The following is a 15,697-nucleotide window of genomic DNA, read 5'->3' on the forward strand; positions in this document are numbered from 1 at the left end:
ACCTTGTGGCCTTCTTTGAAAATGTCACCAGAGCTATAGATGAAGGCAAATCTGTGTATACAACCTACCTTGACCTAGTCAAGGCCATCGACACAATTTCACATTCAAGCATTATTGTTAAACTCTCCCAGTCTAATATCAAACCTTATGTCATCAGGTGGGTTACTAACTGGCTCACTGACAGATCATACTCAGTCAAATTTGATGACTTTACCTCAACAAGCATACCTGTCTCCAGTGGGGTTCCACGGGGGTCACTGCTGGGCCAACTATTGTTTGGGGATATACTTCTCAGAAGTTCAGGCTAAAACAGAGGGGTTGTGGCTGACTAAGTTTGCTGATGACTGCAGTTTAAGTGCAATCATTGAATCCCCAAACAATGTCAATATACTTCAAGAGGGACTTACACAAACCAATAATTGGTGCCAAAACCATGGACTCAAACACAATACAAAAAAGTGCATTATCATCCCCTTTGGTAAAAATGATATTCCTGCAAACTATCATATAAATAATAATACCATAAGTAGCAACTCAGTAGTAAGGGACTTGAGAATGCAAGTTGACTGTAGCCTAAATTTTGACCACCATGTGTCTGCTGTGATGAGGAAGGCATTTTACATCACACGGTTTACACTAAAAACCTTGAAACTGCATTGATCAACTGGCATGTGGTTGACTTGCAGTTTTCAAGTCAGCAGAATGTTGAAACCAAATGAATTGACTACATACACTACAGCGAATGGGTAGTGTAATTCGAGCATTTAGGTTCAACATTGTGCAAGGGGATCACTGTTCAGTGAGGAACTGGGAATTAGCCCATTTCCTCACTGTAGTGCGATCTCGGAGTTGTTATATTTGCTGTGCAGGGGGAGTGGGGGGCGCAGACATGGAGGAGCAGGGGGTGTCACCCCCCCCCGCAAAATAGTAGAATTAACATACCATTAATTCCAAAGACATGCATATAGAGCATTTCTCCCCGGGCCTCCGCTGAAAACAGGCTCTGTGGAACCTAGTCGGAATCCCCCGGTCAACAAATGATAAATAAATAAAATAAATAAACTCTACAGTTAAATGGTATGTTAATGTACATAGCAGGAGGTGAGTGACATTACCTCCAGCTATGTTGAATACATTGAACCATGGTTGTTGATGTGGCCAATTTTGCTTTGGTTTACTTTCTGGTATTCTGAATTCCACATTTCGGGTTGACATTCTGAATGGTCGACCAATGTGGATTTGAAATGCCAAATAGTAAACCACATTGCACACCACATTAGCAAAGGCATTGCCTCAAACCCCTGTACTTGACCACAATGTTTCCTTTGGTATGTACCTTACCAGGCACCTGCAGCAACCTGAGAGACCTCAGAGATTTCTAAACAAGAAAATTCAGGGTCTCCAGCACATGTCATACATTGACAGACTGAAGTCACTGTCACTGTACTCAGTAGTGTATAGACTACTTAGAGGAGACTTGTGCCTGGCCTACAGAGCAATCTCAGATCCAAACCTAATAGAAATGCTGCACATTCGTAAGTCAAATGGGACAAGGGTCACCCACTCCAGGGACCTTAACCTGGCCTGCAACAAAAATAGGACCTGCTGGAGATACAGATATGTCTCTCAGAGATTGACACTCCCCTGGAATAGGCTACCAGTTCCCATCAAACAAAACCCCTCTATGACCCTGTTTAAGCCTGGTTGACTGGATGGGAAATGTTAAGTTCCTGCCAGGGATTTCACCTATGACCCTCCTAGATATGGGAAGTCATTGCTACCTAATATTCTGAGTTTAGGCAAGATCTTTTCTATTGGGTTTCTCTAGTATTATATTGTGCATATGGCTAGGCTTGTCAAGTCCTTCGGGTCAATAGCCCAGTAACCACATATGAACCTATGAACCTATGCCAAGATTCACTTCTTGAGCTTCACTCTTGAGCTGAATGGCATCCATGTATTGGCCACATAATAAGCTGGTTATGACTGGAAACCCAGTCATAATCTCCTGCGTTATGTGTTTTTGACATGGATGTCAAAAAATTCACCCTGAAAATGCAGCAATACAAAGCTCAAGAGGTGAATCTTGACATGCATATCCAAAACACATAACAAGCACGTTATGACTGGAGAGAATTGCAGTCTTAATTCTTAGTATCACATAGAGCCGTAGCAGCCCTGACGTACTACAATTTACAGAAAAAAGTGTAACAGCAAGAAGTGTCTTACAGCTTTCAAAGCTGTCTATACTTAGCAGTGCCAAAGAAACAGTGTGAAGATGTACTAGATCTTTGAGGCTATAAAAACTTGTAATACACTGTGTACTGCCTTGCACACAAAAATGAATTGTGGCAGTCCAAACAATTTTAGAGCTTTTAAAGCTGTTTTAAGCTCTTGCTGCTGTATAGCAGTGGCTACTGTTCATGGTTTAAAATGAAACTAGAGTTTAATAGCACTGACGGATGCTTAACATAGTTGCCTTTTTTTCTGAACCTGAAGCATAATGTGGTACTCGATGCACTGCAAAAGTTGTTATGCACTTTTGTAAGCCATTATGATTGAGTTTTGCACTGCAGCACAATGTAACTGGATTATCTTTTTGGCTTTTGTAGAACATAATCAGTATACCTCATATACTATAAATCAGTTAGGTTGGATACCCAACATAAACTCTTTACACTGATGCTAAGATGAAAGAGAAACTTTTAAATTACCAAGTAATCTTGGTTTTGATCATAACAAAGTGTTATTTAATGGGATCCTGTAATAAGACTGGAGAGAAATTATACAAATTGTGATATGGTAGTAATCAAACTATGAAAATTAGCAATGTTGGATGATATAATAATTGAAGGGAAGGAAATGTTTTGCCAAATTCTGGATATAGACTATGCAAATGGATGTTATTAAAACTGAATTAGCAATAAAATGGCATCAGGTAAACGAATATGTGAAGTAAAAGCAGCCATGTTTTTGCATGTTGATTTGTAGAAATGAGAATGAAGGTAGACTAGTGGTAACCTCTGACAGATGTATCAGTCTTTCTAAACAGTTATAAGTTACAGAAGAAGTTAATTTCCCTGGAATGAGTATTTCTGATACCATTTTACTTGCGGGTCTGCAGTAGGCCCATCAGTATTGGGTCAGAGGATGTCTTATAAGCCAGAAAGAGGTTGTCTTGCAGCAGTCTGTAGGATACTGAATACAGTGACAGTGCTTTGAGGTGGTCTATATAAAATTTGTTTTAGGCCCTGTATTCTCTTTGTGAGGAGCCACTGTGGCTGTCTGATTATTGTGTATGCCTGGCCAGTTATATGCCAAATGGGGCATTGTACTCAAAGATTGGCCTGATGAGGGCATAGTAAAGGGGAACAATGACACCCCTGGATCTGGAGGCTATTCCTTTGCATGTAAGCTATTCAATATAGAATGTTAGGTTATTGTCCATATATGTTCCCAAATCCCAAACTACAGGGTTGACTTTTAAGGGTGTATTGTCAATGTGGTAATTTCCAGGGTGGTGTGTTTCCCAAAAGATACAATAATACAGTTTTTGACATTTAGTTTTAATCCATGGATCTGGCACCAGTTATTTGTTTGGGACAAGCCTTCCTGCAGAAAGGATGAGTCAACTGGGAATTCAGTGACTACTTAACTTGCAGCCATCTGCAAGTTTTGTCAGTCAGAACCTGTTGGTGTTTGCTTTTTCTTCAGAGAAGTAGATGGCAAGAAGGGGTCCATTACTGAGCGCAGTGGGACTCCACTTGTGACTGGTCTTTTTGTGGAGGCAGTTTCCCCTATCTTGACCTCTTTTTTTTTTGTTTAATTTTGTTTGGTCTTCTTGGACCTCATTACTACCAGCCCTGCCCTCAGTGCCCCAAAATCCATGCTGAGTCAACCAACTACCCTCTACCCCCCAGATTTGCTCTGGTGCTGCTGGGGCTGGTCATGGATCTTAAGGGTGTCCTAGGGTCTCAGCTGTCTGAGCTTCCATTCAGTGTCTTTTTTTATTATATGACCTACCCGTGTTTTCTTTCCTCACCCCCCCCCACCACTTGCTTTGATTACGTTCTCTTTGGACCACATTTCCCCTTAGGAAGCATCACCAAACAGTGCCCTTCTTCCCAAGTTGGGTACACCCATCCCTTCCTGGTGCTTCATCAGTCACCCAAACCACTAATTAAGCCTGGGTCAGCTGAGTCATAGTCAGGGCTTTATCCATCTATGCCACCAGAGTGGCTATCCCTATCTTGACTTCTTCAGTTCTACTCTTACCTGCCAGTGGGCAATCCAGTGGGTAACACAGGGGCTTATTCCCAATTAGATAAGCTTCTACACTATACCTGAGTGAGGTATTGTGTCAAAAGCTCTGGCTGTATCTAGGGAGGTAATCTGCACTGTCTTGCCATTGTCCATTGCTTTGATGACCTTTTTGATTAAGTCTACTAGGTTGAGTAAACAAGACCTGCCTTTTACAAACCCAAACTGGGGTGGGACCAGTGTTTAAATGTTCTCTGCGTACTTATTGGTTAGTTCCAAAATGAGTCTTTCCACTGGTTTACAAATGAGGCTGGTATGACTTATGGGATAGTAATTACCTGGGTCAGTGGCTGGCTCTCCCTTGTGCAGGGGTATGACTGTTACTGTCCTTCATTTGCTGGATACAAAGCCTACATGGAGGCTGAGGTTGAAGAACATTGTTAGGTGCACAATTAAATCATGTTTCATGCTATTTAAGGTACATCCTGGGATATTTTCAGGGCCCATGTACCTGGTCTTTGAAAACACATTCAGGACTTGGTACTGTGTGAAGATGGTGGTGGGTATCTGTTAGTGGAATAGTTTGTGAGATAATAGGTGGTGAAAGAGGAGTGAAGTTGGAGATTAATTTATCAGCTAGTAAGTTTGCTATGTGCTCAGCTTTGGTATTGGTGGTATTGTTCACAATCAGCTCAGAACATCACAGTGCAGAGTTCTTGAGGTTGGATACACAGCTAAAGAAAGATTTACCATTGTCCATGGCATGGGTGGCTATATTTGCTTTAGACTTGGCTCTGGTGGTTTTGATTCAACTCCTGAGTTGTTTATTTGGTTTAATGATGCTGGATGTAGACTGCTGTGGGTTACTCTTTTGATATTTGTCTGTGATTTTCTTGCTTTTATTTTAAAGCTTGTTTATGTTTTGGTTTCACCAGGGAGGTTTGTTTTTGGGGTTAGTCCTATGCTTGTTACCACAAGATATAGCTGCTACTGTGCAGTGGTTGATATGCAGGTACACGTTAGTGGTATATAGTTTTGCATACTCAGCAGCATTTAAAGGGCTTGGGGCAGCTTTGAAATTTGCTATGGTATCACTTAGAAGTTGTAATGTAGCCTTGGAGAAGTTTCTGAAGATTCTGGGGGATCTTAGGTTTCAATTTCTATTTCAAGGGAAACAAGCAGTGTTATTACTGACACCATTTTGTAAGGCATGATGACATACACCCTGTGGTGCCATGACTCCACACAGTTCTGGGTCATAAACAACTCCAGACCCATGCTGACTAAACAATTCTGAAATCTGGTGCCTACAGTGGTAGCACTTTCGAGTTCTGATGCTTGTCCCCCATGGCAGTCTGCATATGCTCATACAATTTACTAGGCACTTTACACTCAAAGAAGGTATATATTATCCATAGAAGGTTTCATGTATATAACACTTTTATAATGTGAAGTAAATATTTACTAAACACTGTGATAATGTATGTAAATGTTTACTAAATGCTGTACTTAATGTATATAACTTTAACTCTGTCTTTGGTTACATTTGTATCTGGGCTGTAGTTTGACAAAAGATTCCAGGACCAGTCCACCCATGTAACTGAACACCATTTTTCTTTAAGAAATTATCATCTGAAACTATCAACAAACTGTCAGCCTTGTCTGACCTTACCTCATTATTAATACTACTAAGCATGCTTTTTTCCAAAATTGACCCTACCATTTAGAACTTTTCATGTGCAAATAGACATAATACTACCTATTTTAAAAAGTCCTCTTTGACTACCTGAAAACTACTAAAAAGTGTAGCTGCTTTCCTCAGCAGCCACCTTAACCTTCTCACTTTGATACTCTCCTTCCTGTCCCTGTCTCACATTTATTTATTTATTTGTCTTATTTTGAGATAATTTTCTCCTTTGACTCTATGCATATAAGAGTTACTGTTTGCTAATACTGTGTATATTACTGTGTATATAAGTGCATATAAAACTATACTTAACTTATTTTTGAATCACATAATTTGTCAAATAGCTGCTATCAGCATTGAGTAAATCTCTTGTAAATTATTACTGTATTCACTTTCTTGTCACTCTGTGACCTGCATTTTATCTGAAAATGGACTTTTGACTATTGTATCTAGGCAGCTAAAAAATAAACTAAATAAATTTCAGGACACCATTAACACAGAGGATTATGAGCAGGTTGCCAATGCCAACTGACATTATTTGTTTCAGACATGGATGCCAGGAAATTCACTTCAAAAACAAAGTTCAAGAGGTGAATCTTGGCATCCATGTCAAGGACATATAATATTAACTTAGCATTGGTGACCCAGTCATAATTCTTTGCAGTACATGGAGCTTTATATCTCTGTACTACTAGTTATAGTAAAAAAAAAAAAAAAAAGAGCTAAGTGTTTTCTTGGCTTTCAAACCCTTAAAGCACTTGGTGAGAGTTTTTCAGAAAGGTAGTGTAACTCAGTCCTTTAGATTTGCACTCACCTTCCATGCCTCTCGCTGCTCAGACTTTCATAGCATGTCCAGATTTTAGCCTTATATGTTTTGTCTGTTCCTCATAAAGTCTGTATTTTTGGACAAATTACTGACAATTGAAGACACTAAATAATGACATACATTTAGGTTTCAGACTTTGTATCCTTCAGAAAATACAGATGAACACACATCCTGTTATTCTAATAACGTTCCAAGTTTACCAAGCTTATAATAGGAAGCCAGGAAATGTTATCAATGGATGCAGGCAGAAACAGATATTGTACTCTGCCGCCATCATTTGGTAGTCAGTACTGCCAGATTTTACTGCCTAGCCTGAGACTCAATCTTAACAATTTAAGGAGGGGGTGCTAAACATTTATTAAGGTTGGGTCTTGAAACAACTCTAGTGCTTAACAAATTTGTATTTTTCTGACTATCAGAATGCAATCACCTTACTTCATGTACTACGTTAATATTTCAAGCCTGATACATTGCTTTAATAAACAGTGAGCAATGCCATTACAGGAAGACAGCACCTTGAGCTGATAAACTCAGATAAACAAAAAATGAACAAATATGACCTAAGCAAGTCATTGTAAACTGACAACTTATGGTAGATAACCTGACAAGTTATGCTTTATTGACTTTTTATTATTATAGTTACATAAGAAAACATATTTTAATAAAAATAACTTAGGATATGAAACATGGATATGATGCCTGGAAATCAAAATAATATAATTTTAAAACCTGTTTTTGTAAATAAGCAATAATTTATTTCATTAGGTTCATTTGACTGAAATGAAACCTGGAAAACCCCATCTGAATTTTTAATGCCATTCTTTACAGACTGTGAAGCTATCAAAAGGTACCAGAAGTTCCACTGCATTATTTTAAAAATGCTTCTTAAAATTATTCAAATTAAGTTACTTTTCCAAAAAAAATGTCATTTAAATTATTGCATAAATAAGTAACTAAAAAAAGAAGTAAGGGGACAGATATGTTGTATCTGTTTACAATTCATTTTCTTTTATTTGGAAAGGTTGAGACTCGTGTTTCTCTATCTGCAAGAGAAGCACGCTCATCTGAAAGAACAGACCGGCTTGCCATTCCAAAAGATCGAAGGGAGACCATGTTTTTTGAGACTGGAGCACCAGAGGAACCAATACGCCCGGTAAGCATTCATACTTGGTAAGCAATGAAGATTAGAAAATCAGTAATGTGCTATGCTGCAATAAACACATTACAAATAAAAAATACACCCTGTCTTGTCTTTCTCAATACAAGCAAAATAATAATGTACTCAACACTGAGTAAAATAATTTTCTTTTACTGTAAATCCGTGCAAAGTCATGTATAAAATGACTACAAAGTTTAAGCTATATACAAGGGATTCATAAACATGACATGCAGAAATGCATCACACCCAATCAACATAGTTAATAAGTCATACTTTTTATGTTTGAATACCATGTGTATCTTCTGATGATTACAAAATTTACAAGTATTTAAAGAAAAACATTGCTAATAAACTTAAATAAGCCTATTACCCTAACAGAAGATAAAGAAGCTTTAAAAAATGGAAAAATGGTAAAGCTCCTGGGTTAAACGGTTTAAGTGTACAATTATATAATCTGCTTTAGAATTACTGAATATCATGTGTATATCATAAAATCATGTTAGCATATTGTAAAAAGTGTATGAGCCATTAATGAGTAGCTGGAATTGCTAGGAGTATATTTAGTGCTGAAGTAAGGTAGGATGATTGAGTAGTTAGGACTACAAGTATGTTTCAAAATTTTCAACATTCTAAGAGTTCCAAATACAACTTCCTTAAGACATCTCCAATGGGCAAAAATGAATACCTGAAGCCTAAAGAAGGCAAATTGTACATTAGACCTAGCTACATTATACTGTGTCCAGCCTTTATCTCCATGCCTTATAATCATACTGTAATCTTTCCCTCTATAATAACCTCCCTTAGTTTCTTTCTGTTTTTGTTAATTTCACTACTGCTACATAACACTTAATTTTCTGAGAGGCCTTTCTCATATTCTCATATGTTACCGAGAGAGGCTATTCTCATATGTTACTGAGCTTTCTATGTTTTGTTCTTTTCCACTAACATGTTAGCAAATTATGGAAAGCATTCTTTCATTTTTGTTTCATAAGCCTTTTTCATTAAAAATATACAGATGAACCTTATGTTGAAACTTTCTTTAGCTTAGTTTAACTCTTATCAGACATTATTTTTATGCAAAACTATTTGCATCTCAAGATGTCTGGTAATGGATACTTAGGGACATGATTTAAGTGAATCTACATTACATTACTGAAGCACATTAGAATGAATCAGACTAAACAAAAATACTTAATCGAGTGGTAACCACGCTTTGCAGGAATATTTACATTTTATTTTGAATACAGATTAAGTGCTTTCATCTCAACATAAAAAGACTTCATTAGAATCTAGTTGTACAGTACCTGTCACATCCTTAAATAACCTTTGCTAGGTCATATGAAGACTGCTTTTAGCTTGCATTGTTTTTAGAGCATGTCTCCTTTAAAAGTTTTGAATGATCATATGTCCTAACAAATGTATCAATGTGGCAGTACTATTTCATTTTCATATACTGCTGATTCAGTATTCCATGTTGGGTATAGTGTGCTTTGACCTACTGTGCAAAGGCGCTCAGAAGTAGACCAGATTAAAGCCCACCATATTTCATGCATGCCTAAACCAAAATGTAGGGGATAAACATAAGGGGTAAACTTATAAAAGAATGGAAACCTCTGCAAGATGTACTCCTTTTCATGAAAAGTGCACTCATTTATGCTCTACACAAATTCTGTTTTTTTTTTTGTTTGTTTGTTTAATTTATTTACTTATTTACTCGTAATTTAAAACATAACTGTAAGAGCTGTGAAGAAACAACTGTGGAGCCAGGCCATAAAGACTGTAAGAAACAGTCATTTATTAAGGTGCAGCATCACTAAAACAAGCAATTCTCTCTCTCTCTCTCTCTCTCTCTCTATATATATATATATATATATATATATATATATATATTATATATATATATATATATGGAAAAACATTTGCTTTGGGCCGAGACCTCAAAATTTTCTTCAAAAGTTAGAAACATAAAGAGTAACTTTTGTCACAGCTAAGGTTTGTGTAAGTAATGTGGTAAGCTGATGAATTTTTTCCCCCCTGTTGTAGTCGCGGAGGGAGGGAGGAGAATAAAAGGTGGGGTACAGGGGTAAGGGGGGGTAAGGCCCCAGGGGTTATGTGGTTTTTTTTTTGCTAACAGTGTTTTTGATAAGCTTTTTTTTTTTAAATAAAAGTTTCGTGTTTTTAGTGGACGCTTTCATTCCAAACATCCTATTATAGATATATATATTATATATTATATATATATATATATATATATATATATATATATAATATAATATATTGAAAAATCAAAAATATAAATACAGCAAGTAAAAAAAAAAAAAATAAAAAAAACCAAAAAATTGGTATAACCTTAAAAATAATAAATAAATCAATAATAATTTAGATATAAACTTTTCGACTAAGGTATCCCTTCTTCAGATCTAATTAAACAAACTTGCTGAAACAATTTATGTTTGTCAACTACCAATCAGTAATCAAAACTTGTTGATCAACTATAACTTCATAAAAACTTTCGCGTTCCAGCACCTGCTAAAGCATAAAGGACAAACAAACATGAAAATCTTATTGAAAGAGCCACCAATCTCTCAGAAGAAAAAATCAATAAAATCAAATTAAAGAGGTAGAATAGATATACCAACACTCACTAACTTAAACACTATAAATAGAAAAAAAAGGACTGCATCTAAAAGACTTAATTTACTTTTGTTTAATGTGCTCTATTAATTACCTATCCTATATAGAGGAGGATCTCTGTCCAATTAAAAAATAAAATTAAAAAAATGTTTCAATATCAATATCTAATATTAGCAATAATATATTTGCGTGCAATAAGTAGTGTGTGTGTGTGTGTGTGTGTAGTATGTGTAGTGTGTGTGTGTGTGGTACAGATATCTTCAGGCTAATGGCTTAAAATTCCTAAGCATATGATAATATCTGTACCCACACACACTCTCAAGCGTGTACTTAGCAACTTAATTGCTCAGTTTTCCTTGCCCATTGTGTTTGTGTGTGTATATGTTGGCTTTATAGGTTCATATGTTTATAGGTTGGTACTAGGCTATCAGCCCTAGGGCCTATACAAGCCTAGCCATAACAATTCCCTGGATATTTCTTCCCACACTATTTACTTCCCTGGCTTGAATCCTTTCTTGAATTTTTTTACTGAATGGTTTATCTCCATGACTTTTTTATCCTTTGGTTTATATCTATATCTACGTATCTATAAATGTAAATATAAATGTATAACTATCTATCTATCTATATATATATATATATATATATATAGACTGAGAGAAAGAGAGAGCGGTGTAAAGTGACTATAATTGCTGAGTGGGAGTTGGACCTGTCTGTCAATGAAAGTAAATTACTCTCTTGTTTGCTAAGTTTAAACAGTCTGACTTTGCAGGACTAGTGTGCATTTATGTGAAATAAGTTGGAATACCTGGGCTATTGTTTGTGTGAAACTAGCTTAAACTACAGTATTATGTCCATAATTACATATTTATTTTTACCAAGATCAAACATCTGCAGTGAACACAGCCAATAACAGGGCTATAATTGCTGGGTATGGAGCCTCTCTGTGAATGAGAATAGCTGATTCAGGCTGCTACATACTGTACTTATTTGCTGCCTGCACTTGAATTAAGTCATTTTTATGTTTAAATAATCTGTTTAACTGTGGTAGGCTACACACTAAAGTGCGATAGCCTTTTCTGTGCATTTAAAGTGTTGTTTTGATTGTATCTACTCTATTTTCTGAAAAAAAATATACTTGTTACCCGCCTTTCTGAACTAGTATAGTCCAGTTTTCAGGTTATTGCTGAATCCAGGGCTGTGTTACAAGTTTCTGTGTTGCCCATACCTTACTTGGATAGAAGGACGTTTCTCTGTTCACCTGTGAGAGAGGGGTGCTTTGAGCAGCCTATCTGTCCCTGGAGGAGTGGTTTCAGCCCAGAAGTTAGTAGTTTATCAGGCATTTTGGGCTAATTTCTATCTATTTCACTTCCCTGCTATAAAAACCGCATTGGTGCAGTTTTGTGCACCAGGCAGCGCCATTTAGCTAGAGTTAAACTATTCTCGACTTTGCAAAGTCTACTACTACTAATTTTTCCCTTGGAACTAGACAAACCTTCAACTTTAGCACTCAAACCATTCATTTCACAGTCAAGCACTTGCTTAAAACTCATAGCAAGCACTAATTAACCCTAACACTAGACCCCCTATACTGTCCAGAAGGACAAGGCTCTCTATTTGTCCCCAGCAACCAATCAGAAAAACAGCTTACCCTACCTATTCAGGCATGTCCAAAGCGCATTTTCCAGTGTACTCTCCAGTCCAACTGGTGAATCTAGGCATTTTGAGGCAATGCTACAACTGCCTCATGTACACAGACAACCCTTTCTTCCTACCACCAAACACTAATATATGTGAGAGATGCAATTATACAGCCAAACTGGAGGCAAAGCTCTCTCAACCCAAGACTAGAACTGACAGTCAAGAGGAGAAGGGTAATACTTGCAACACATCACCAGTCTCACATAGACCTAATAAACCAACACCGGCAAATAACACACATGAATACATGAAAACATACTCGGAGGCTCTAAATAAAAATCTGCAAAAGCAACAGAGACCTTCAATGCAGACATCCAAGCAACCTCCACACCCCATCACCAACCACGAAACTCATACTTCACATAATCAGTGTGCCACACAATCACAGCCCTTAATGCAAAATAACATACCCAACACACTAGTAATAGGCGACTCTATAGTCAGGCACACTGATGTCCCATTAACTAAGCTGGACAAGGAGAAGGTTACAGTTAGCTGCCTATCCAGTGCCAGGATCCGCCACATAACACAAGCACTCAGGTCACTCCAGAACAAGTACAAATACAACTCTGTCATCGTCCATGTTGGTGTGAATGACCTGAGACGTACCTCCCTGGACTACATGAAAAGAGACATGGAAGAGCTCTCTGATCATGTAGCCCAGGCCGGTATGACCCTGACCCTGAGTAGCATCCTGCCCTCACCAAGAATGATGCCACAGTATAAAGAAAAAATGATCAACTTCAACAACTGGCTACATTTCTGGTGTCATTCAAAGGGGATCCAGTATCTGTCTGCCTGGGATGACATGCTCGACAAGCCACGTTGCTTCGCAAGAGATGGCTTATACCTGTCACCCTTAGGCTTTCGAATACTGGCCAAGGCTCTTGCCGCCCCCCATAGTGCCTTTTTAGGCAAGGCTCAAAAGACAAACCCCCCACCATAAATAGCACAAGTAACCAAAAACTGAGGGTAATGCTACTCAAGGCCAGAAGTCTAAACCTCAAAATGCACACACTCGAGGCACTCCTCAGTATGGAGATCATTGACATCTGTGCAGTAACAGAAACCTGGTTTAAGGCTCCTGAGAGCACCCCAGCACTACTTGGCTATAACTCATACCATACCTTTCGGCCACAGAACCAGGACCGAAACACAAAAGGCGGGGGTGTATCCATATTCATCAAGGATACCCACACCTCCAGGTTAGTGGTGCAGCACAATGCATCAGAGATCATCCAAGTGCAACTAACAATGGGCAAAACAGCAATCCAAATTGTAGCTTGCTACAGATCACCCACCATGGCTCAGGACCCCCATTCCACATTTCTGGAGACACTGGGAAATATGAAGGTCTTACCAAACACCCTTATACTGGGTGATTTCAATTACCCAAACATAAACTGGGAGAACTACTCAAGTACTAACTCTCTTGCCCAATGCTTCCTAGAATTTATAAACTTGAATGCCCTGGATCAACTGGTCAACACCCCCTCCAGAGGGAACAACATATTGGACCTGGTCATCACCAACATGGGCGACCGGTGTTCCACACCGGAGGTCAACCCCTCATTGGTTAGATCAGACCATAGACTAATAACTCTGGATATCCACATTCCACCCCCACCCCCAATCAAGGAAACCACCATGAAAAACTTTTCAAAAGAAAACTTCACGTTACTTAAGACCGAAGTGGAAAGGCTCACAGCCCCCACGCTAAAGAACAATGCTGTCCAAGCTGCTGAAACCTTTACAGAGGCACTCTATGAGCATCTGCAGGAATGCATGGATCATGCTATCCCAAGTAAAACCAAGACTCACTCCTCCAAGAAAAGGAAACCAGTCTGGTGGACCCCTGCCATAAACAAGCTATACAACAGAAGGAGGAAACTAGTACAGAAAAGAGTAAAATCCCAAGAAGGAAAGACATCTATGATCAGTATCAGCAAGAAACTACGATCCCTCATTAAATCATCCAAGGCTAGTTTCGAAAGAAAAATTGCCAATGACTCTAAAGATAACCACAAAGTGTTCTTTAGCTATGTCAAGAACTTAAGTGGAAACAATCAGATCTGCTCTGAGTTAGTGCAGAATGGCACTAAATACACTGAACCGACTGATATTGCCAACATTCTGGCAGACAGGGTTAGTGCAAACGTCACTCCCCTCTCACCCCCTAAAGGGCCCATAACCATACCAGAAGAATGTAGGGCACTGTCAATCACCAACACACAAGTTAAAACAGCCCTATCCAAAGCCAAAAACACAGCTTCAGTGGTACCGGACAGTATCCCAGGCTGTGTCTTGCAAGAGCTCCAAAATGAACTAACCCCTCACCTAAACACACTGTTCAAACTCAGCCTCTCTACAGGCTACATGCCCACAGAGTGGCGCACAGCAACAGTTATCCTGCTCCACAAAGGTGGAGCCACAACGGACCCTGGGAACTATCGCCCTATAAGCCTGACTAGCCTGGTCTGCAAGGCTATGGAATGCATCATTATGGAACTCGTTAACAGAGACATTGGGAACCTCCAAACCTTGGACCCTACCCAGTTTGGCTTTGTTAAGGGTAGATCATGCCTCCTAAACCTGGTGGACTTCTTTGAGATGGTTACCAAGGCATTAGACAAGGGAAAGGAGGTCCACACAGCCTACCTAGACCTCGCAAAGGCTTTCGCCACCATTCCCCATTCTAGTATTATAGACAAGCTCACCAGCTTGAACATAAACCCCTACGCCCCGAGATAGGTTGCCAACTGGCTCATGGATAGAACCCACATGGTGGAGAGTTGCAGGCTCTACGTCCGACTCTAAACCGGTTACAAGTGGCATCCCCCAGGGCACAGTCCTAGGACCCCTCCTGTTCGGTATATACTTCTCAGAGGGACAGGCAAGCATAGGAGGACTATGGCTGACCAGGTTCGCAGACAACTGCAAACTAGGGGGCCATAATTGATTCTCCGGCTGATACAGACACCCTCCAGATGGATCTCACTGAGACGGATACCTGGTGTCAAAATCATGGCCTCAAGCTAAATGCCAAAAAGTGCATAGTCATCCCCTTTGGAAAAAACAAAGTACCCATGAACTACCACATAGGTGGTAGTCCCCTAAATACAAAAAATGTAATAAGGGATCTGGGGATCCAAGTAGATAGTAATCTCTCCTTTGATAATCATATTGCCAAGGTGGTTAGAAGATCCTTATATGTGGCCCACCTAATCACAAAAGGGTTCGCGTCTAGAACAAAAGAGGTTATTGTGCCTCTCTACTCATCACTCATTAGACCCATCATAGAATGCAATGCCCCATTTGGGATGTATGTTACAAGACACCTGCAACAGCTGGAAAGAACACAAAAGTACCTCACCAAGAGGATTACTGGCCTCAAACAGATGCCCTATGCAGCCCGACTCAAGAAACTCCA

General features: G+C 38.9%; 1 protein-coding gene across 2 annotated transcripts in view; it reads left to right on the forward strand.

The window, feature by feature from the left end:
• The window catches only part of THEGL (theg spermatid protein like), a 388,303-nt gene that overhangs the window by 233,214 nt on the left and 139,392 nt on the right, over positions 1–15,697 (forward strand). For both annotated transcript variants that reach the window (XM_044058903.1, XM_044058904.1), the window contains exon 8: positions 7,795–7,926. In XM_044058903.1, the coding sequence (XP_043914838.1) occupies positions 7,795–7,926 (132 nt within the window). The remainder of the gene's footprint in view (positions 1–7,794; positions 7,927–15,697) is intronic.

The sequence above is a fragment of the Protopterus annectens genome, chromosome 17.part0, assembly GCF_019279795.1.
Source record: "Protopterus annectens isolate FY-2018-M chromosome 17.part0, PAN1.0, whole genome shotgun sequence".
Classification (NCBI taxonomy): Eukaryota; Metazoa; Chordata; order Ceratodontiformes; family Protopteridae; genus Protopterus; species Protopterus annectens.